Source organism: Calypte anna, chromosome 11 (genome assembly GCF_003957555.1).
Source record: "Calypte anna isolate BGI_N300 chromosome 11, bCalAnn1_v1.p, whole genome shotgun sequence".
Classification (NCBI taxonomy): domain Eukaryota; kingdom Metazoa; phylum Chordata; class Aves; order Apodiformes; family Trochilidae; genus Calypte; species Calypte anna.
In genome coordinates, this window is record NC_044257.1 from 1,883,254 (window position 1) to 1,903,268 (window position 20,015).

At 57.3% G+C, this 20,015-nt stretch overlaps 3 protein-coding genes across 4 annotated transcripts; 2 read left to right on the forward strand and 1 right to left on the reverse strand.

Annotated features, from left to right (window-relative positions):
* Positions 1-5,846: 5,846 nt before the first annotated feature.
* Positions 5,847-7,778, reverse strand: LOC115598935 (C-factor-like). Its single transcript, XM_030457792.1, has 6 exons — positions 7,595-7,778; positions 7,251-7,302; positions 6,933-7,120; positions 6,512-6,670; positions 6,278-6,397; positions 5,847-6,044 (listed from the first exon to the last, which is right to left on the reverse strand). The coding sequence occupies exons 1-6, from the start codon at positions 7,739-7,741 to the stop codon at positions 5,931-5,933; spliced, it is 780 nt and encodes a 259-aa protein (XP_030313652.1). The 5' UTR covers positions 7,742-7,778; the 3' UTR covers positions 5,847-5,930.
* Positions 7,779-10,476: 2,698 nt separating this feature from the next.
* On the forward strand, positions 10,477-12,404 carry LOC115598960 (C-factor-like). The gene is made up of 6 exons (XM_030458039.1): positions 10,477-10,637; positions 10,930-10,981; positions 11,155-11,342; positions 11,585-11,743; positions 11,858-11,977; positions 12,211-12,404. The coding sequence occupies exons 1-6, from the start codon at positions 10,491-10,493 to the stop codon at positions 12,322-12,324; spliced, it is 780 nt and encodes a 259-aa protein (XP_030313899.1). The 5' UTR covers positions 10,477-10,490; the 3' UTR covers positions 12,325-12,404.
* LOC103532601 (C-factor) lies at positions 10,999-16,250 on the forward strand. Of its 2 annotated transcripts, XM_030458040.1 has the most exons (6): positions 14,198-14,355; positions 14,648-14,699; positions 14,873-15,060; positions 15,373-15,531; positions 15,681-15,800; positions 16,073-16,239. In XM_030458040.1, the coding sequence occupies exons 1-6, from the start codon at positions 14,209-14,211 to the stop codon at positions 16,184-16,186; spliced, it is 780 nt and encodes a 259-aa protein (XP_030313900.1). In that variant the 5' UTR covers positions 14,198-14,208; the 3' UTR covers positions 16,187-16,239. The 2 variants fall into 2 exon arrangements, with proteins under 2 accessions (XP_030313901.1, XP_030313900.1); XM_030458041.1 differs by lacking the exons at positions 14,198-14,355; positions 14,648-14,699 and adding an exon at positions 10,999-11,052 and having other exon boundaries at positions 14,814-15,060; positions 16,073-16,250.
* Positions 16,251-20,015: the final 3,765 nt, after the last annotated feature.

Consider the following 20,015-nt stretch of genomic DNA (forward strand, 5'->3'; position numbering starts at 1 on the left):
GAGAAGGCTCACAGCATGGCTGGCTGGATTCACAGAATCATAGAATGTGAGAGGTTGGAAGGGACCTGGAAAGATCACCCAGAGCAGGGTCACCTCCTGTACCACTTCCAGCTCTACGCAGACAAATGACATCAACCATCTCTTCCTCTCTTCTCCGGGGAACTCTGGAAACGTGTTCCCTGTGATCTGCTGGCAAGGAAAGGGTTAATGTGCAAGAGGAGCCTGTTCTGAATGTAAAGGGGAATGGTGAAAAAACCCGAGCTCTGAGCGCCTGTAATTGGATATGTCCCAACAAGGACATTGCTGACCCACTTTCATGCTTCGGTTCCCCTTGTAAAAACCGGATTTTTAATTTTTTTTTTTTTTTTTTTTTAAACCTTTGTTAGTTAAATGTTGTGAGGCTTCCAGAAAGTAACAAAAACAACTTACACGCATGCTTTAGTTTCTCTTCAAGTTACCTTGGTAACTTCTGGTGCAGGTATAGCCTGATTGTGATGTTAGTGAATTTTGGAAGGTTTGAATCTATAAATATGAGGATGTTTCACCTGCTGCCATACTGCCCTCAGCCCCCACCTAACCTCAGTGTCCTGCAAACACACCTTTGGTGTCACTGCCCCCTGTGACAGCCACTTCTCCCTGGAGCAGCTCCTGGTGTGGTCGCCCTGGCCTTCACATCTCGTCTCCTGTCCTGCTGTGTCCCTCAGAAAGAAGACACAAAGCTGAGATGTTCCTTACAGAGGAACAAGTCCTCCTGCAAGCTTCCGAACTTTTCCTAGGCTCTTGTTGGTGTGTTTCTTAAGGATGTCAGCTAAATGTCCAGGTCCTGCCAGGCTGGGATCTCCCCACAGAGTAGCTGCTGGGATAATGAACTGGTAGATGCTCATCTCTTTTGGCTTTAGCAAAGAATCATCTAACCACAGAACACCACATTGGAAGGGACCTCAAGGATCATCTGGTCCAGCCTTTCTTGTCAAAACCCAAAATGCCTCTGTAAAGAACGGGTGACTTGATTATTTCCTGCACAGAGGACAGGGTGATGAGCCCATTCTTCTGCAAAGCTGGGGTTGGGATCACTCCATGTCTCCATGAAAATAACCTGTGATGCCCCTTACCTACCTGCTGACTTTGTCACAGATGAAGGGATGCACTTAACTCATAAGCAAGAAGTAGAAATATGTTTATTGCCAAAAACACAGGGATTTTACTGAGAGGGGCTGAAAGAAGCTGTGCTTTTTCCTCTGTGCTTTTTCCTCTGTGCTGTTCCCACCCATCAGGTGAGACAGTGGGGCTTTTTTAGCCCTGCATCCTTCTCTCACTCCAACACCAGGATGTCAAATCCAGGCACTTGCAGGCTGGTGATTGAGCTTGTGCTGTGGTGTTTCTAAGATGGGACACGTGTCTGTGGCACATGTAGCCCATTCCCTGGGATCCCTGGTAGCAAATATAACAGTGGCGAAGTAAATTTGTCCAACTTGGTGGTTCTGAGGTCCCATAACCCAGCCAAATGACCCCAGAATATGGTAGCAGAGAGGCCACTGGGGATCTGTGACACTCCTGGCAGTGTGGCTCTGTCCCAGCTCCCAGTGCTCCCACCACTTCTGCACCCTGGCAGCTGAGCATTCTGAGAGGAATGTCCCCAGCAAAGTGCTCCTGAACCCAGTCTGAGCTGACACTGGGTCTAAGCACTGGCCCAGTTGAGGTTGCCTGGAGAATCTGTGAAAGAATTCCCCTGCTGAGGTCTCTGCAGGGGTTCGAGGCTCTACAGCTGCAGAGGGCTCTCCCTTTATCCTCAGTCCTGTGCAGCCCTGGGTGTCAGACCTGATGGCAGCTGTGTCTGGGAGTCCTGCAGGGAACACAGCTCTGGGGCCCCTAGAAACCCAGGGCAGAGGTGGCAGCACCCAAACCACCTTTGCTTTTGCTGCTCTTTCCTTGCTATGAGAAGTCAATGGCTATGAAAGCAGTGTCTGACACCCAGATCAGCTGCCACCCAAACCTCTGTGCCTGCTGTTTCTGATGAACTGCTTTGCTCAGAGGAAAACCCTGGCTCAGCGTTTTTCTCTGACATCTGGACCAGAAAACCCCCAAATAAGCTTGGGAAAGGAGGAATAACTTTACCCCCTGCCCGAGGTAGACTCAAGTGGTTCCCCCCATACTCTTGTAGCTCCTTCTGCCCTGGGCAGAAGCTGCTTGGAAACTTTCCTTAGTCTTGGTTTCTTATATCCTTTGCTAGGCCAGGGTTCCAAGGGCTTTACATAGAATCACAGAGTGGTTTGGGTTGGAAGAGACCTTAAGGATCAACAAGACCAACTCCCTGTTCAGCCACAGGCAGGAACACCTTCCACTAAACCAGATTGCTCCAAGCTCCATCCAGACAGACCCTGAATACTTCTGATCATGGGACAGCCACAGTTTCTCTGGGCAACCTGAGCCAGTGTCTCACCTGGTGATTCCTAGGAAAGAATTTCTTCCTAATGTGCAACCTAAATCTCCTTTCTTTCAGGTTTCATCTGCTCTCCCTGGTACATGTGCTTTGGGTTCCCAGGCTCAAGGCCAGCTCTGAGATCATGCAGGTCTGCTGGGAAAATAGCAAAGTTATAAAAAAGGGCCATGAGATGCCTCACTTGGGGCCTTCCCACTTCGCTGCAGTTGAGCTCAGACTCTTCCCTTAATCTCTTCACAATGGGCTGAGCCACCAGCAAGCTTCAGCCAAAAGCAAATGAGTCAGGGAGGGGGGACATGACTTGCACAGCTTCAAGATGCTGCAGGGGTGGGCAGATCCCACCCCACCCCTCAGTCTGTGGGACATTCATCACACCCTATTAATTCTTAATCCAGTGACAAAATATGTGTTGACAACAGCCCTGAATACATCCTGATGTAAATAGGTCTGTCAATTAGTAATGAGTTTATTCTTCCTTACAGATTAAGTCCGCTAAAGATAACTGTGCCACCCACTCCTTCCCCGGCAGAGAAAAGCACATTGCTCAACCCTGCTGGGAGCAGCACTGCCAGGGCCTTTTCTACAAACAGGGACTATGAGCACACCTGAGCTGACAGCAGCTAAGAGAAGGAGGTCAGAGGATGCCTTGGGAAACTGGATCGAAAGCCGGGGAGAGGGCAATGTCTGAGATGTTATGGGATGGGGTGTACAGAAGGACCCAAATGCTCATCCTAAGGCTCAGACCTTGGAAAGACCATCTGAATCCCTTCTTGGGAGTGGGTCTGAGGTCCCTTCCTGGGGCTTGCAGCAGCACTTGGGAAGGAAGAGCCAGGGCATTAAGCCAGGCAAGGCTGGCTGGATCCTCCTCCTGCTGCCAGGTTGGACTCTGCCTCCTGGATAAGCAGAGTTTGTTTAAACTCTAATGATCCACAATGCAGTGTGGGGCCCCAGGGCACAGTCAACATTCTGAAGTTACAACTTCAAAACATTGGAAGGCTGCAAAGCCAGAGTGACTCAGCAAAAAGAGGAGATTTAGAATCATAAAATTGTTTTAATTGGAAAATGCCTTTGCAATCATCAAGAGCAACCTTTTACCCAGCACTCCCAAGGCCACCACTAAACCTTGACCCTCAGCACCACATCTCCAGGGCTTTGAAATCCTTCCAGGGATGGGGACTCCACCACTGCTCTGGGCCAGGGCCTGACAACCCTCTTCTTTTGGGGGAAGAAATGGTTCCTAATGTCCAGTCCAAACCTCCTATGGCACAACTTGAGGCCATTTCCTCTTGTCCTTTTCCTTTGATAGAAGAGACTGACACACCCTCCCTCCAACCTCCTGCCAGGGAGTTGTAGAGAGCCAGAAGCTCTCCCCTCAGCCTCCTTTTCTCCAGGTGTTCAGACCCCCAGCTCCCTCAGCTGCTCCTGCTCAGACTTGTGCTTCAGACCCTTCCCCAGCTCTGTTGCCCTTCCCTGGACACATTCCAGCCCCTCAATGTCCTTCTTGTTGGGAGTCAGCCCAGAGCTGACCCCAGGATCCAAGGTGCAGCCTTCCCAGTGCCCATCACAGGGGGACAATCCCTGCCCTGGTCCTGCTGGCCACACCAGTGCTGACACAAGCCAGGATGCTGGTGGCCTCCTTGGCCACCTGGGCACACGCTGGCTCCTGTTCAGTCCCTGTCAACCAGCACCTCCAGGTCCTTTTTGTCTGTCACTTTCCAGCCACTCTGCCTCAAGCCTGGGGCTTTGCCTGGGGTTGTTGTGACCCAAATGCAGGACCTGGCACTTGGGTCTTGTTGAACCTCAGACACCTGGCCTCAGCTCTTCTGCCCATCCTCAGCTGGGGATGGAGAAGACACCGTAGAGGGAAAGGTCCCCAGGACCCACTGCCCCCCCTGCACTCCCTCCCAGGGCAGAAGGGGCACATTTGGTCCTGCAGACCCAGACTCAGCTCTGAAGGGTCCTTTTCTGTGCTCCTGGGTCTGGGTGCTCTGGGGTTGCTCAGGGGCAGGGAGGGGAGTGCAGGCAGTGGCACTGGGTCCATTGGCTCAGTAACAAGGTCTGTTCCCCAAGGTACCGGGTCCAGTTCTGTTCAGTATCCTCATCAGTCACCTGGAGGGAGGGATGGAGGGTACCCTCTGCAGGTTTGTGGATGGTACAAAGCTGGGAGGGGTGAGGGACAACACACCAGGGGACTCCGCTGCCATCCCCATGACCCAGACAGGCTGGAGGGTTGGGCAGAGGGAAACCTTATGGAATTCAACAAGGGTAAGTGTAGGGTGATACACCTTGAGAGGAATAACCTCGTGCAGCCGTAGAGCTTGGGGCTGACCTGCCAGAAAGCAGCTTGTGGAAAAAGACCTGAGAGTCCTGGTGGACAACAAGGTGCCCATGAGGTAGCCACAGACCCTTGTGGCCCAGAAGGCCAAGGGCATCCTGGGGTGGATCAAGGAGAGGGTGGCCAGCAGCTGGAGGAAGGATCTGCTGCCCCCCTCCTCTGCCCTGCTGAGGCTGCATGGGTTCTGCCGGGTCCTGTTCTGGGCTCCCCGGGTCAAGAAGGAGAGGAAAGTCCTGGAGATGGCAGAGCAAAGGGCTACAAGGATGCCTGAGGGGCTGGGACATCTCTCTTGTGAGGGAAGGCTGGGGGGCTGGGGTCTTCTGAGCCTGGAGAACACTGAGGGGATCTGATCAAAGCTTCCCAGTGCCAGGGTGGGTGTCAGGAGGATGGGGACAGTCTTGTGTCAGTGGTGCCCAGTGACAGGCCAAGAGGTAAGAGGAGCAAACATGAGCAGAGGAAGGTCCATTCAACACGAGGAGGAACTTTGTTGCTTTGAGGGTGTCAGAGCCCTGGCACAGGCTGCCCAGAGAGGTGTTGGGGTCTCTGTCTCTCGAGACACTGCAACCCTGTGTGGAGGGGGAACCCATCCCGTGCACCCTGCTGGAGGGGAAGCTGCCGGGGCAGGGGGGATGGGACTCGGGGATCTCCAGAAGTCCCTGCCAAGCCCTCCCATTCTGTAATTCCCTGGAGGCTGGGAGCAGGGCATCTCCATAGCCTGAGGACAGGTGCCCACAGGGCCAGGCCTCCTCAGCCCCAGGCTGTCCCTGCAGGCAGTGCCATCACCCGGACAGGAGCTGCGTCCTCACCAAGCAGAGCCCCAGAGCTGCTGTCCCCTCAGCCCAGGGTCGGCCCAGACCTCCCCAGCCCATCCCTCCTCCTCTGCAGCCTTGGAGCAGCCGGGATGCTGGCAGGGAGGCTCTGGCCCTGCCCCACTGCCTCTGCAGGGGCCTTCCAGGGGGGTGATGGTGCCACGGCCCCACGGGCTGTCACTCGTGGGCACCCCAGTGAGAGATACCGGGCAGGTGGGCGGCTGAGGGCATCAGCACACTGGGGAGAAGGAGCAGGAACAGCAGGCTCTTGGACAGAGCTTTATTGAGGCTGGGGCCAGTGAGAGCAGCAGCAGAGGCCCTGCTGCCAGGATCCTGTCCCAGAGTGTCACCAGGGCACGACCTTCCCTTCCCAGTCCAGGAGAGTGCCCGTGTCCTTCTCAGAGATGGAGGAGAGCACCTTCAGCATCCCTCGCACGCTGTCGTCCACCGTCACGGGGGGCTGCGGGGCAGAGGGGAGAGGCAGCCTGTGCCCGAGGCTGCCCAGGGGCTGCCCTGGAGCAGCTGAGCTGGGGAAGGAGCTACTGGAGGGTGAGGGGAAAGCCCCCAGCCCCGGGCAGAGGGGCCGGGAAGGGAGATGAGGGGCTGGGGGCATATCTGGGCAGGGCAGGGCTCAGGGCAGCAGCTCCCTCCCCTGGAAGACCAGCCCAGGCTTTCTGGCTGTGAAACTCTTACCATGTGTCCAGCTGAGTCCCCCATGTCAGTTTGCACCCAGCCGGGGTGCAGAGCGACGCAGAGGACCCCGTGCTCTCGGTACGCCAGGGACTGGCACTTGGTCAGCATGTTCAGAGCAGCCTGCGGGGAGACGGGGCAGGGATGGTGGTGGGAGGGGATGGGATGGGGGCTGCCAGGGGACACGGGCAGGGCAGGGGGAGCAGATCTGTCCCTCACAGGGCAGTTTGGGGGTACCTTGCTGCAGCGGTAAGAGACAACATGAATCAGCTCAAAGGCTTCAGGAGAAGCGATGGAGCCCGCGCTGCTGGAGATGTTGATGATGGCGGCCTTGCTGCAGCTCAGGGCTGAGCCTGGGCTCCCCTGGGCAGCCTTCTTCAGCAAGGGCAGGAACGCCTGGGAGGAACAGGGTGCACGTGGAGATGGCACAGGGGAGAGGACCAGCTCCTTCCCAGTGGGCAACATCGGCACCGGCACTGGAGCATCCTTCCTCTTCCTCCCACTCCCCCATCCCATTGGGCTCCAGCTCTTGAGCTCCAGCCCACAGCTCCACGAGCTCCTTCTCAGGCACGAATCCATCGGGCACCAGAGCTGAGGCAGGACCTCTCCCACCACCCCCTGGCCTCCAGGACACTCCAGCTTGGGCTGAGGGTCTCACCTGGCCCAGCAGCAGCGGCCCAATGGTGTTGGTGGTGTAAACCTCACTCATGCTCTCCAGGGTCTCAGCATCAATGTACAGTGGCTTCATCATTCCAGCGTTGTTGATGAGGAGGTTCAGCCCCAACCCCCCCAGCTTCTCCCCAACTCTGGCTGCTGCCTGCTTGATGCTGGTGGGATCAGAGACTTCTGCAGAGCCGACATAGAGGAGCTCAGTGCCCACGTGCCCACGGTGGCCTTGGAGCCCCCAGCCCCTCGGCAACGCCTGGGCAGATACTGGGGGAACCAGGGCAAGGATCCCCCACCTGGGGACACCTACCCAGTGCAATGATGACCAGGTTGGGGTGCTTGGAGGCCAAACTCTGTAACTCCTGCAAGAGAGGGGACCAGGTGGGCACTCCCAGGTCAGCACCAGCACCCTGCTCCCTCTGCCTGGCTCCCCTCGGATGGGTCTCCATGCCTCCCGCACACCCCCTGTGCCACTGTCCCCTGCGCAGCCCCCAGGCACAGTTGGTGCCACAGCTGTCCCCAGACACTGCCCTGTGCTGGGGGGGCCTGGCTGCAGCTCCAGCCTTTTGCAAAGCCCCTCCCTGCCCCAACCTGCTGCCCTGGCCCCCGTGCTCCCATCCCCAGCACGGCCCCCGCCTCCCAGCCCGGCCTCACCCGTGCTCGCTGCCCATTGGGGTCCCGACACGCCGCAAACACCCACTGGGGTGGGTTTGGCAGCTCCAGGAGCTTCTGGACGAGCCCCAGACCGATTCCACGGTTGGCCCCGGTGACCAGCACGGTGTGGAGGTGCAGCCCTGCCATGCTGCTTCTCCTCCTTCTCCAACTCGCCTGCTCTGCTCAGCTCCTCGGTGCTTCCTTATGTCCTGTCCCACCCCACCCACCCGGGGCTTGCACCAGCCTGTATCTCCAATTTGAACCCACTCCATCTCACCAAACCCTCTGGTACCAATCCCTTGTTATCAAGAACTAACAGCACTTGGTTGCCCCAGGGCCTAAACATGAAATACAGAATTCCTGTGCTGCCAGCAGGCCCTGGCACATCTGCACCTCTCAGGTGGTTTGTACCCTGGGAACATGCCCTATTGTGCCCTGGAATAGCCAGGGTGGCAACATCCCCAGCCTTTTCTTCTGTGACATGCTTTATGAACAGATGTTCACTTGCTTTCAAATCCTCTGTGTAATATTTACCTTTACCCTTTTTGCTTCTCCTCGGTGTGAAAGCCCAGATAAATCCCAGAGCATGTGACAGAAAGGTACACAAACACACAAGGTTCTGCCCTGGCCCAAATGAAAAATAATCTTTATTGGCAGACAATAGGCAATGTTCCTTCCTTTCAACCTTGTGGAAAGCGTTCCCTGTTAAGGTATTTGCTTACTTCCTCTGCTGTTACTCACATGCATGACTTTGCATTTAGATACTACACTGGCCTTTAGGTACTTTACTGGTTTAACACACATTTAATTCACAACCTCATTGCAACCAAGACTGGAGTTCAACTCCTCTCTCTTCTACTGCCTAAAGATTCTCTTTTGTGGCAATGCTGCTTTTTGTGGCACCATGATTCTTCCTTCACTGACATCCCGTGTTCTTGCTTTGCTGCCCATCTGACACTGCTCCTGGGTCAGAGATTTCCCTGAGGATCAGCTCCTGTCTTCTAAGCATCTACAGCTTGAATTTCAGAGCTGATCACAGACCTTCCCTCTCCCCCCCACCCTTTGACCCTGCTAAGTCTGAGTCTATTTTTAAGCTGTAACATTCTTTTCCCCACTCTCTTTCCTGAGCACCTTCCTCTGCTTTTCTGAAATTCCACACTGGGCTGAGAGCTCTGCTTCTCCAAACCTCCATGCTTTTCTTCCTCTCAGCAGAGGATGAGGCCATTCCCCACAGTCTGTTAGAAACTTCCACAGGTGGCCAAGGAGGCCACCAGCATCCTGGCTTGTGTCAGCACTGGTGTGGCCAGCAGGACCAGGGCAGGGATTGTCCCCCTGTGATGGGCACTGGGGAGGCTGCACCTTGGATCCGGGGGTCAGCTCTGGGCTGACTCCCAACAAGAAGGACATTGAGGGACTGGAATGTGTCCAGGGAAGGGCAGGGAAGAGCTGGGGAAGGGTCTGGAGCACAAGTCTGAGCAGGAGCAGCTGAGGGAGCTGGGGGTCTGAGCACCTGGAGAAAAGGAGGCTGAGGGGAGAGCTTCTGGCTCTCTACAACTCCCTGGAAGGAGGTTGGAGGGAGGGTGTGTCAGTCCCTTCTATCAAAGGAAAAGGACAAGAGGAAATGGCCTCAAGTTGTGCCATAGGAGGTTTGGACTGGACATTAGGAACCATTTCTTCCCCCAAAAGGAGCGGGTTGTCAGGCCCTGGCCCAGGCTGCCCAGAGCAGTGGTGGAGTCCCCATCCCTGGAAGGATTTCAAAGCTGAGGGTCAAGGTTTAGCGGTGGCCTTGGGAGTGCTGGGTAAATGGTTGCACTTGATGATCTCAAAGGTCTTTTATCAAACTCAAATGATTCCATGAGTCTATCTCAGCCTTCATGCAGCCAGGATGCTGTGCTCCAGCTGCCCTTGTCCTGGAGCTCAGCAACCAAGCACCTCATTCCAGGCAGCCTGGAAGAGGGAGAACTGTGCCCACATGGCTCAGAGGGGGGGTGTGCAAAAGGGGGGACATTACCCAGCCAGAAAATGACTGTGGGGCTGGGAAATGGGGCTTTGCCCTGGGACAACCACCTGAAAGACTCTGTCCTGGGGGCTGCTGGTCTCCAATTCGACACTGATGCTGAGAAGAAGCAGGCAGGAATGGGCAGCCTGGAGAAGCAGATGCCCCCATGGGATTCCCTCGTGGGCAAAGGGCACTGGGGATGCAAAAAAGCATCCCCAGTACCTCCCCTACCCCTAAGCTTCCAGGCACAACAAGGCTACAAGGGGATGGGGAGGACATCCAAACAACCAGGCCTGAGGAAACTTACTCCGTGGTTTGAGCAACACTCCAAACTTTCACCCTTCCCAGAAGGTGCATGAGAAGAGCTGCAAAAACAAAGCAGAAGGACACAGAAATTAATTTGCCAGGCAGAAAGGCAGAGAGTGAAGTTCCTGAGAGCACACGTTGCACATGTTGGAGCACATGTGGCACGAGCAAGGCACAGAACTTCTGCTCCTGGCCACCTGAGGCACCTCCTGCTACAGCCTGGAGGAGCCCGTCCCACTCAGAGGACACTCGTGAAGCTGAAGAGGCTGTCTGAGCCGTGGGGCATCCTGCAGCCCTCCCGCAGGCTGCTCCTTCCCTCCTCACCCACAGCAGCTTCTCCTGCCCGGCAGCTCTGGGATTAGGGGGCCAAGGTTCTCAGGCTCAGCAGGGTTTGTCTGGAAAAGCCAAGTTCTGTTTGCTCATTGGTATCAAGGGATGGCTCCCAGCCAGGAACTCTGCCCGAAGGTTCGAAGATCTGGAGAACTCGTGCCAGGGTTGGTGCAAGCCCCGGGTGGGTGGGGTGGGACAGGCTATAAGGAAGCACCGAGGAGCTGAGCAGAGCAGGTGAGTTGGAGCAGAAGGAGAAGCAGCATGGCAGGGCTGCACCTCCACACCGTGCTGGTCACCGGGGCCAACCGTGGAATCGGTCTGGGGCTCGTCCAGAAGCTCCTGGAGCTGCCAAACCCACCCCAGTGGGTGTTTGCGGGGTGTCGGGACCCCAGTGGGCAGCGAGCACGGGTGAGGCTGGGCTGGGAGGCGGGGGCCGTGCTGGGGATGGGAGCACGGGGGCCAGGGCAGCAGGTTGGGGCAGGGAGGGGCTTTGCAAAAGGCTGGAGCTGCAGCCAGGCCCCCCCAGCACAGGGCAGTGTCTGGGGACAGCTGTGGCACCAACTGTGCCTGGGGGCTGTGCAGGGGACAGTGGCACGGGGGGTGTGCGGGAGGCATGGAGACCCATCCGAGGGGAGCCAGGCAGAGGGAGCAGGGTGCTGGTGCTGACCTGGGAGTGCCCACCTGGTCCCCTCTCTTGCAGGAGTTACAGAGTTTGGCCTCCAAGCACCCCAACCTGGTCATCATTGCACTGGGTAGGTGTCCCCAGGTGGGGGATCCTTGCCCTGGTTCCCCCAGTATCTGCTCAGGCGTTGCCGAGGGGCTGGGGGCTCTGGGGACACCGGGTGCTGCCATCCTGAGGGGCACAGGGGGCTCCAAGGCCACCGTGGGCACGTGGGCACTGAGCTCCTCTATGTCGGCTCTGCAGAAGTCTCTGATCCCACCAGCATCAAGGCAGCAGCAGCCAGAGTTGGGGAGAAGCTGGGGGGGTTGGGGCTGAACCTCCTCATCAACAACGCTGCAATAGCAAAGCCCATCTTAATTGGTGCTGAGACCCTGGAGAGCATGAGTGAGGTTTACACCACCAACACCATTGGGCCGCTGCTGCTGGGCCAGGTGAGACCCTCAGCCCAAGCTGGAGTGTCCTGGAGGCCGGGGGGTGGTGGGAGAGGTCCTGCCTCCGCTCTGGTGCCCGATGGATTCTTGCCTGAGAAGGAGCTCGTGGAGCTGTGGGCTGGAGCCCAATGGGATGGGGGAGTGGGAAGAGGAGGGAGGATGCTCCAGTGCTGATGTTGCCCACTGGGAAGGAGCTGGTCCTCTCCCCTGTGCCATCACCACGTGCCCCCTGTTCCTCCCAGGCGTTCCTGCCCTTGCTGAAGAAGGCTGCCCAGGGGAGCCCAGGCTCAGCCCTGAGCTGCAGCAAGGCCGCCATCATCAACATCTCCAGCAACGGGGGCTCCATCGCTTCTCCCGCCGGTTGGGAGCTGATGCATTTTCTCTCGTACCGCTGCAGCAAGGTACCCCCAAACTGCCCTGTGAGGGACAGATCTGCTCCCCCTGCCCTGCCCGTGTCCCCTGGCAGCCCCCATCCCATCCCCTCCCACCACCATCCCTGCCCCGTCTCCCCGCAGGCTGCTCTGAACATGCTGACCAAGTGCCAGTCCCTGGCGTACCGAGAGCACGGGGTCCTCTGCGTCGCTCTGCACCCCGGCTGGGTGCAAACTGACATGGGGGGCTCAGCTGGACACATGGTAAGAGTTTCACAGCCAGAAAGCCTGGGCTGGTCTTCCAGGGGAGGGAGCTGCTGCCCTGAGCCCTGCCCTGCCCAGAGATGCCCCCAGCCCCTCAGCTCCCTTCCTGGCTCCTCTGCCCGGGGCTGGGGGCTTTCCCCTCACCCTCCAGTAGCTCCTTTCCCAGCTCAGCTGCTCCAGGGCAGCCCCTGGGCAGCCTCGGGCACAGGCTGCCTCTCCCCTCTGCCCCGCAGCCCCCCTTGACGGTGGACGACAGCGTGCGAGGGATGATGAAGGTGCTCTCCTCCATCTCTGAGAAGGACACGGGCACCCTCCTGGACTGGGAAGGGAAGGTCGTGCCCTGGTGACACTCTGGGACAGGATCCTGGCAGCAGGGCCTCTGCTGCTGCTCTCACTGGCCCCAGCCTCAATAAAGCTCTGCCCAAGAGCCTGCTGTTCCTGCTCCTTCTCCCCAATGTGCTGATGCCCTCAGCCGCCCACCTGCCCGGCATCTCTCACTGGGGTGCCCACGAGTGACAGCCCGTGGGGCCGTGGCACCGTCACCCCCCTGGAAGGCCCCTGCAGAGGCAGTGGGGCAGGGCCAGAGCCTCCCTGCCAGCATCCCGGCTGCTCCAAGGCTGCAGAGGAGGAGGGATGGGCTGGGGAGGTCTGGGCCGACCCTGGGCTGAGGGGACAGCAGCTCTGGGGCTCTGCTTGGTGAGGACGCAGCTCCTGTCCGGGTGATGGCACTGCCTGCAGGGACAGCCTGGGGCTGAGGAGGCCTGGCCCTGTGGGCACCTGTCCTCAGGCTATGGAGATGCCCTGCTCCCAGCCTCCAGGGAATTACAGAATGGGAGGGCTTGGCAGGGACTTCTGGAGATCCCCGAGTCCCATCCCCCCTGCCCCGGCAGCTTCCCCTCCAGCAGGGTGCACGGGATGGGTTCCCCCTCCACACAGGGTTGCAGTGTCTCGAGAGACAGAGACCCCAACACCTCTCTGGGCAGCCTGTGCCAGGGCTCTGACACCCTCAAAGGAACAAAGTTCCTCCTCGTGTTGTGTGGAGAGATTTAGTATGGAGACTAAATCTCTCCACAGTGTTGAATGGACCTTCCTCTGCTCATGTTTGCTCCTCTTACCTCTTGGCCTGTCACTGGGCACCACTGACACAAGACTGTCCCCATCCTCCTGACACCCACCCTTTAGGCACTGGGAAGCTTTGATCAGATCCCCTCAGTGTTCTCCAGGCTCAGAAGACCCCAGCCCCCCAGCCTTCCCTCACAAGAGAGATGTCCCAGCCCCTCAGGCATCCTTGTAGCCCTTTGCTCTGCCATCTCCAGCACTTTCCTCTCCTTCTTGACCCGGGGAGCCCAGAACAGGACCCGGCAGAACCCATGCAGCCTCAGCAGGGCAGAGGAGAGGGGCAGCAGATCCTTCCTCCAGCTGCTGGCCACCCTCTCCTTGATCCACCCCAGGATGCCCTTGGCCTTCTGGGCCACAAGGGTCCGTGGCTACCTCATGGGCACCTTGTTGTCCACCAGGACTCCCAGGTCTTTTTCCAGAAGGTGCATGAGAAGAGCTGCAAAAACAAAGCTGAAGGACACAGAAATTAATTTGTGAGGCAGAAAGGCAGAGAGTCGAGGTCCTGAGAGCAGCAGGGATGGGGCAGCTGCTCAGCTCAGTGCAGAGGGAGGATACAGGTGGGGATACAGAGTGTATGAAGAGCAGAGCTGTGATGTGCCAGCCCTGCAGCTCTGCTTCCCCCTGCCAGCAGACGCCATGCTGGGTGTGCTCCACATAGTATATGGGTGTTGGTGCACACATGGCATGGGTGAGGCACAGAACCTCTGCTCCTGGCCACCTGAGGCACCTCCTGCTAAAGCCTGGAGGAGCCCGTCCCACTCAGAGGACACTCGTGAAGCTGAAGAGGCTGTCTGAGCCGTGGGGCATCCTGCAGCCCTCCCGCAGGCTGCTCCTTCCCTCCTCACCCACAGCAGCTTCTCCTGCCCGGCAGCTCTGGGATTAGGGGGCCAAGGTTCTCAGGCTCAGCAGGGTTTGTCTGGAAAAGCCAAGTTCTGTTTGCTCATTGGTATCAAGGGATGGCTCCCAGCCAGGAACTCTGCCCGAAGGTTCGAAGATCTGGAGAACTCGTGCCAGGGTTGGTGCAAGCCCCGGGTGGGTGGGGTGGGACAGGACATAAGGAAGCACCGAGGAGCTGAGCAGAGCAGGTGAGTTGGAGCAGAAGGAGAAGCAGCATGGCAGGGCTGCACCTCCACACCGTGCTGGTCACCGGGGCCAACCGTGGAATCGGTCTGGGGCTCGTCCAGAAGCTCCTGGAGCTGCCAAACCCACCCCAGTGGGTGTTTGCGGCGTGTCGGGACCCCAATGGGCAGCGAGCACGGGTGAGGCTGGGCTGGGAGGCGGGGGCCGTGCTGGGGATGGGAGCACGGGGGCCAGGGCAGCAGGTTGGGGCAGGGAGGGGCTTTGCAAAAGGCTGGAGCTGCAGCCAGGCCCCCCCAGCACAGGGCAGTGTCTGGGGACAGCTGTGGCACCAACTGTGCCTGGGGGCTGTGCAGGGGACAGTGGCACGGGGGGTGTGCGGGAGGCATGGAGACCCATCCGAGGGGAGCCAGGCAGAGGGAGCAGGGTGCTGGTGCTGACCTGGGAGTGCCCACCTGGTCCCCTCTCTTGCAGGAGTTACAGAGTTTGGCCTCCAAGCACCCCAACCTGGTCATCATTGCACTGGGTAGGTGTCCCCAGGTGGGGGATCCTTGCCCTGGTTCCCCCGGTATCTGCCCAGGCATTGCCGAGGGGCTGGGGGCTCTGGGGACACCGGGTGCTGCCATCCTGAGGGGCACAGGGGGCTCCAAGGCCACCGTGGGCACGTGGGCACTGACCTCCTCCATGTCCGCTCTGCAGAAGTCTCTGATCCCACCAGCATCAAGCAGGCAGCAGCCAGAGTTGGGGAGAAGCTGGGGGGGTTGGGGCTGAACCTCCTCATCAACAACGCTGCAATAGCAAAGCCCATCTTAATTGGTGCTGAGACCCTGGAGAGCATGAGTGAGGTTTACACCACCAACACCATTGGGCCGCTGCTGCTGGGCCAGGTGAGACCCTCAGCACAATTCCATCTCCCTGAGGAGCATCCCTTCCCGTAAGCCTGGATCTCTGATCCAGGGGGCACGAGGTGCCAGATGGAGTGGGTTCTGCCTTCACTTCAGTGCCCAATGGACACTCATGCAACAAGATGCTCGTGGTGCCACGACTGAAGCTCAGGAGGTGGAACCTGGTGTGTTGGAGGAGTAGATAGAGGAGGGAGGATGCTCCAGTGCTGGCTGCCTGCTGTGGAAGGAGCTGGTCCTCTCTCCTATGCCCTCTGTGTGCATATCTCTGTCTTGTGTTCTCTCTTCTCCTCGCAGGCATTCCTGCCCTTGCTGAAGAAGGCTGCCCAGGGGAGCCCAGGCTCAGCCCTGAGCTGCAGCAAGGCCGCCATCATCAACATCTCCAGCTCTGCAGGCTCCATTCAGGAGCTCTATTTATGGGGTCAGCCACACGCTCTCTCCTACCGCTGCAGCAAGGTACCCCCAGACAGCACTGTTCCTCTTCCAACAATCTCACACACCTTCCAACCACTGTCAAAAAACCCCTGGAATGGGCTCTGCCCGTGTCCCCTGGCAGCCCCCATCCCATCCCCTCCCACCACCATTCCTGCCCCGTCTCCCCGCAGGCTGCTCTGAACATGCTGACCAAGTGCCAGTCCCTGGCGTACCGAGAGCACGGGGTCCTCTGCGTCGCTCTGCACCCCGGCTGGGTGCAAACTGACATGGGGGGCTCAGGATCACATAAGGTAAGAGAGCACTTGGCCAAAGTAGGGAAGAACTTCTTCATTTGGTGTGTGCTGAGCTTCTTGTGGACTCAGCAGTCCCAGGGATGCTGAGCTCTGGGAGAGCTGCTCGAGAGATGCTCTGAGAAAAAGAAAAAGGGAGACCAGGAGCTCCTGTTGTGCTGTGCTGGCCTCTCCTGACTCACAGCAGAGCCTCAGGCCTTGAGCAATGAGGTGCTGCAGGGCAGCCCCTGGGCAGCCTCGGGCACAGGCTGCCTCTCCCCTCTGCCCCGCAGCCCCCCTTGACGGTGGACGACAGCGTGCGAGGGATGCTGAAGGTGCTCTCCTCCCTCTCCGAGAAGGACACGGGCACCTTCCTGGACTGGGAAGGGAAGGTCGTGCCCTGGTGACACTCTGGGACAGGATCCTGGCAGCAGGGCCTGGTGCTGCTGAACCAACTTATTCCTGTGTCTTAATAAATTTCTGTCTGTAAATAACAGCACTGTTCGAGCCTGCCTCTGGGTCTCCTTTTAGCTCTCATTGTGGGAGCCTTTGCTAAGGATTTGAGATAATTTCTCAGTTATTTCTGCCAGTAAATGAGCTGGGATGGTCTGTTTGTCTCACCTCCTCTGACTGGGGTTCAAGGGCTTGGTTCTAGGGTACAGAGGGGCTCATCCTCAGCATGGTAACACAACCTTCTGATTCACCAGACACCTCTCCCAGGGAGCCCTTCCTAGTTTGTAAGTATGAAGTCCAGCAGAGTGCTGCTCCTTGTTGTCCCTTCTGCTACGTACATCAGGAGTGTGTCAGATGCTCTCTGTGAACCTCCTGGTTCCTGCTTTGTCCCTTCAGCAGAGATCAGGGTGATTAAAATCCCCCAGGGAGACCAAGACCTGCAAATGTGTGGCTGCCTCTGCTGCAGAAGGTCTCGTGCTTGGGCTTCCTGATGGAGCAGCCTGCAGCAGATGGCCAGATGACCACTGCAGTGACACCCCTGCCAGACCCCTCCTTCACCCTGACCCAGAAGCTCATCACCCATTCAAACCCAGGCCATTCTGTGATTCTGTGATAAATGGAAATTCATAATGTAAAAATTTATGCTGAGATTTGTACCCCAAACAGATCCGGGACTGCCTTTCTCTGGAGCCAGTTGTTTAGTAATTGCCTGACATAAAACAGGGCCCTTTTCAAGTGAAGTTGTCTGCTGCTGAGGGTGACAGAGACTGTTAGGTTCCCCTGGATAATTAAAGGGAAAGGTGGTATGGGCACATGAGAATCATGTGGGAATATGAAAACACACACAGGCTGGTCCAAATGTGTCCAGAGGGACCTGGACAGGCTGGAGAGTTGGGCAGGGAGGAATGGAATGAATTCCAAGAAGGGCAAGTGGAGAGTCTGACATCTGGGAAAGAACAACCCCAGGTACCAGGACAGGGTGGGGACTGAGCTGTTGGAGAGCAGCAAAGGGGAAAGGGCCCTGGGGGTGCTGGGGGATGGAAGGATGGATGCCCAGGAGACAACAATGTGTCCTGGTGGCCAAGAAGCCCAATGGCACCTGGGGGGCATTAGAAGAGGTCCTGCTCCCCCTCTGCTCTGCCTTGGTGAGGCCACATCTGGAATATTGTGTCCAGTTCTGGGCCCCTCAGTTCCAGAAGGAGAGGGAACTGCTGGAGAGAGTCCAGAGCAGAGGCACAGAGCTGCTGAAGGGAGTGGAACATCTCCTGGTGAGGAAAGGCTGAGGGAGCTGGGGCTCTGCAGCTTGGAGAGGAGGAGACTGAGGGGTGAGCTCAGTGATGTTGATAAATATGGAAAGGGTGAGTGCCAGGAGGAAGGAATCAAACTTTCCTCAGGGGTGACTCATGACAGGACAAGGGACAACAGTTATGAAGTGGAGCACAGGAGTTTCTGTATACATATAAGGAAAAGGTGACAGAGCACTGGAAAGGCTGCCCAGGGAGGCTGTGGAGCCTCCTCTGGACACATTCCTGTGTGACTGCTGGAGGTGACCCTGCTCTGGCAGGGGGGTTGGACTTGATGATCTTTCAAGGTCCCTTCCAACCCTTAACTTTCTATGATTCTATGATTTCCAGGCAGAGTCCTAGGCACTCCCACATCTCCCTCACCCAAAGAGAAAGGTGTCCCTGAGCCCTGCTGCTTTCCCAGGACTGGGGATGCTGCCTCCCAACCTTGTCTGTATCCTAGGAACTGGGACACTGCCACATGCACAGCCCCACACCAACAGTGGTGCCACAGCCTCTCCCCTGGGCACCCAGGAGCTGACCAGTGCATCCAGGTGATGTGGGACCAGTACATCCTGGTCTGGGGACCTGCCCCATGGTTCTCCATGTCTCTCCTTGAGAGAGGGTGGGCTTTGAGGTGGGGACAGCACCCCACAACACCCATCCCTCTTGTAGGGCAAAATCTGGCAGGATCTGGGGAAGGCTAAGCTGGATGAAGATGGATTGTGGATGGATAGTGATGGATTGTAGGTGAAGAGCAGGTTCAAGACCATCTAAAGACCCTGAAGGTGAACAAGTCCATGGGTCCTGATGGGATTCACCCTCGGCTCCTAAAAGAACTGGAGGATGAAGTTGCAAAGCCACTGCCCATCGTATTCGAAAAGTCAGGGCAGTCTGGTGAAGTTCCTGCTGACTGGAAAAGGGGAAACATAACCCCCATTTTGAAAACTGGGAATAAAGAAGACCCAGGGAACTCTAGGCCAGTCAGTCTCATCTCTGTGCCTAGCCAGATGATGGAGCAGATGCTCCTGAAGCAAAGGGGTGATTGGTGACAGCCAACAGGGCTGCACTAAGGGCAAGTCCTGCCTGACTGATTTGGTGGCATTTTTTTTGTTGTTCTATTTTATTTTATTTTATTTATTTGGTGGCCTTTTGGTGGGTCACAGCCTCAGTGCACAAAGGCAGAGCAACAGACATCATCTCCCTGGAGCTGTGCCAAGCATCCAGCACTGTCCTGCACAACATCCTGATCTCCAGACTGGAATGCTATGGATCTGATGGATGGAGCACTCGTTGGATAAGGACCTGGCTGGGTGGTGGCACCCAAAGAGTTGTGATCAGTGGCTCAGTGTCCAGGTGGAGATGTGGGAGGAGTGGTGACCTCAAGTGTCAGACTGGGAGCAGGGCTGTTTCACAGCTTTGTCAGGGACACGGGCAGTGGGATGGAGAGCACCCTCAGCAAGTTTGCTGATGACACCAAAGTGTGTGGTGAAGTCACCAGGCTAGAGGGAAGGGATGGATCCAGAGGGAGCTGGGCAGGCTGGAGAAATGGACTTGTGCAAACTGCATGGAGTTCAGCAAGGCCAAGTGCAAGGTTCTGCAGCTGGGCTGAGGCAATCCCATGCACAAATCCATCTTAGGAGGAGAAAGGCTTGAGGGCACCCTGAGGAGAAGGGCTTGGGGGTGGTGGTGGAGCAGAAGCTCAACATGAGCTGTCAGTGTGTGCTCAGCCCAGAAACCAACCATGTCCTGGGGGCATCACCAGAAGCACAGAGAGTGGTCAGGGGAGGGGATTCTCCCCCTCTGCTCTGCTCTGCTCTGCTCAGACCCCCCCTGCAGTGCTGGGTCCAGTTCTGGAGTCCCCAGCAGCAGAAGGACACAGAGCTCCTGGAAGGTGTCCAGAGCAGAGCCACTGAAATGCTCAGAGGGCTGAGCACCTCCCTGGGAAGCCAGGCTGAGGGATTGGGGTTGTTCAGCCTGGAGAAGAGGAGGCTCCCAGGTGAGCTCAGAGCAACCTTCCAATATCTGAGGGGGCTACAAGAAAGCTGGGGGAGGGCTTTGGACACGGGGGGGTAGGGAGAGGACAAGGGAAATGGGTTAAAACTTGAAGAGGGGAGATTGAGGTTGGACATAGGGAAGAAATTCTTTAATCTGAGGGTGGTGAGACACTGGAACAGGTTTTCCAAGGAAGCTGTGGCTGCCCCATCCCTGGCAGTGTTCAAGTCCAGGTTGGATGGGGCTTGGAGCAACCTGGGCTGGTGGGAGGTGTCCCTGCCCATGCGGGGGGTTGGGACTGGATGAGCTTTAAGGTCCTTTCCAACACAAACCATTCTATGATTCCATGATTCTATGGGTTGGGAGGGCCCTTGCAGTCCCTCTGTGACATGTCTGGGTAACAGTGGGACATTCCACACGTGTGGAAAGTGGCCCTTCCGTGAAGTCAAAGGAGATAGAAATCGTGGCAGGGACATTTCCTTCTCATCCTCCTGTTACAGGAGTT

What these genes read in the sequence shown, in the direction of transcription:
- LOC115598935 (XM_030457792.1), bottom strand. Translation starts at nt 7,741, where the DNA reads ATGGCAGGGCTGCACCTCCACACCGTGCTGGTCACCGGGGCCAACCGT. An exon ending in GGCCGCTGCTGCTGGGCCAG is followed by an intron (nt 6,671 to 6,932) that starts GTGAGACCCTCA and finishes TGTTCCTCCCAG; the next exon opens with GCGTTCCTGCCCTTGCTGAA. An exon ending in TCTCTTACCGCTGCAGCAAG is followed by an intron (nt 6,398 to 6,511) that starts GTACCCCCAAAC and finishes GTCTCCCCGCAG; the next exon opens with GCTGCTCTGAACATGCTGAC.
- LOC115598960 (XM_030458039.1), top strand. Translation starts at nt 10,491, where the DNA reads ATGGCAGGGCTGCACCTCCACACCGTGCTGGTCACCGGGGCCAACCGT. An exon ending in CCTGGTCATCATTGCACTGG is followed by an intron (nt 10,982 to 11,154) that starts GTAGGTGTCCCC and finishes TCGGCTCTGCAG; the next exon opens with AAGTCTCTGATCCCACCAGC. An exon ending in GGCCGCTGCTGCTGGGCCAG is followed by an intron (nt 11,343 to 11,584) that starts GTGAGACCCTCA and finishes TGTTCCTCCCAG; the next exon opens with GCGTTCCTGCCCTTGCTGAA.
- LOC103532601 (XM_030458040.1), top strand. Translation starts at nt 14,209, where the DNA reads ATGGCAGGGCTGCACCTCCACACCGTGCTGGTCACCGGGGCCAACCGT. An exon ending in CCAATGGGCAGCGAGCACGG is followed by an intron (nt 14,356 to 14,647) that starts GTGAGGCTGGGC and finishes CCTCTCTTGCAG; the next exon opens with GAGTTACAGAGTTTGGCCTC. An exon ending in GGCCGCTGCTGCTGGGCCAG is followed by an intron (nt 15,061 to 15,372) that starts GTGAGACCCTCA and finishes TTCTCCTCGCAG; the next exon opens with GCATTCCTGCCCTTGCTGAA.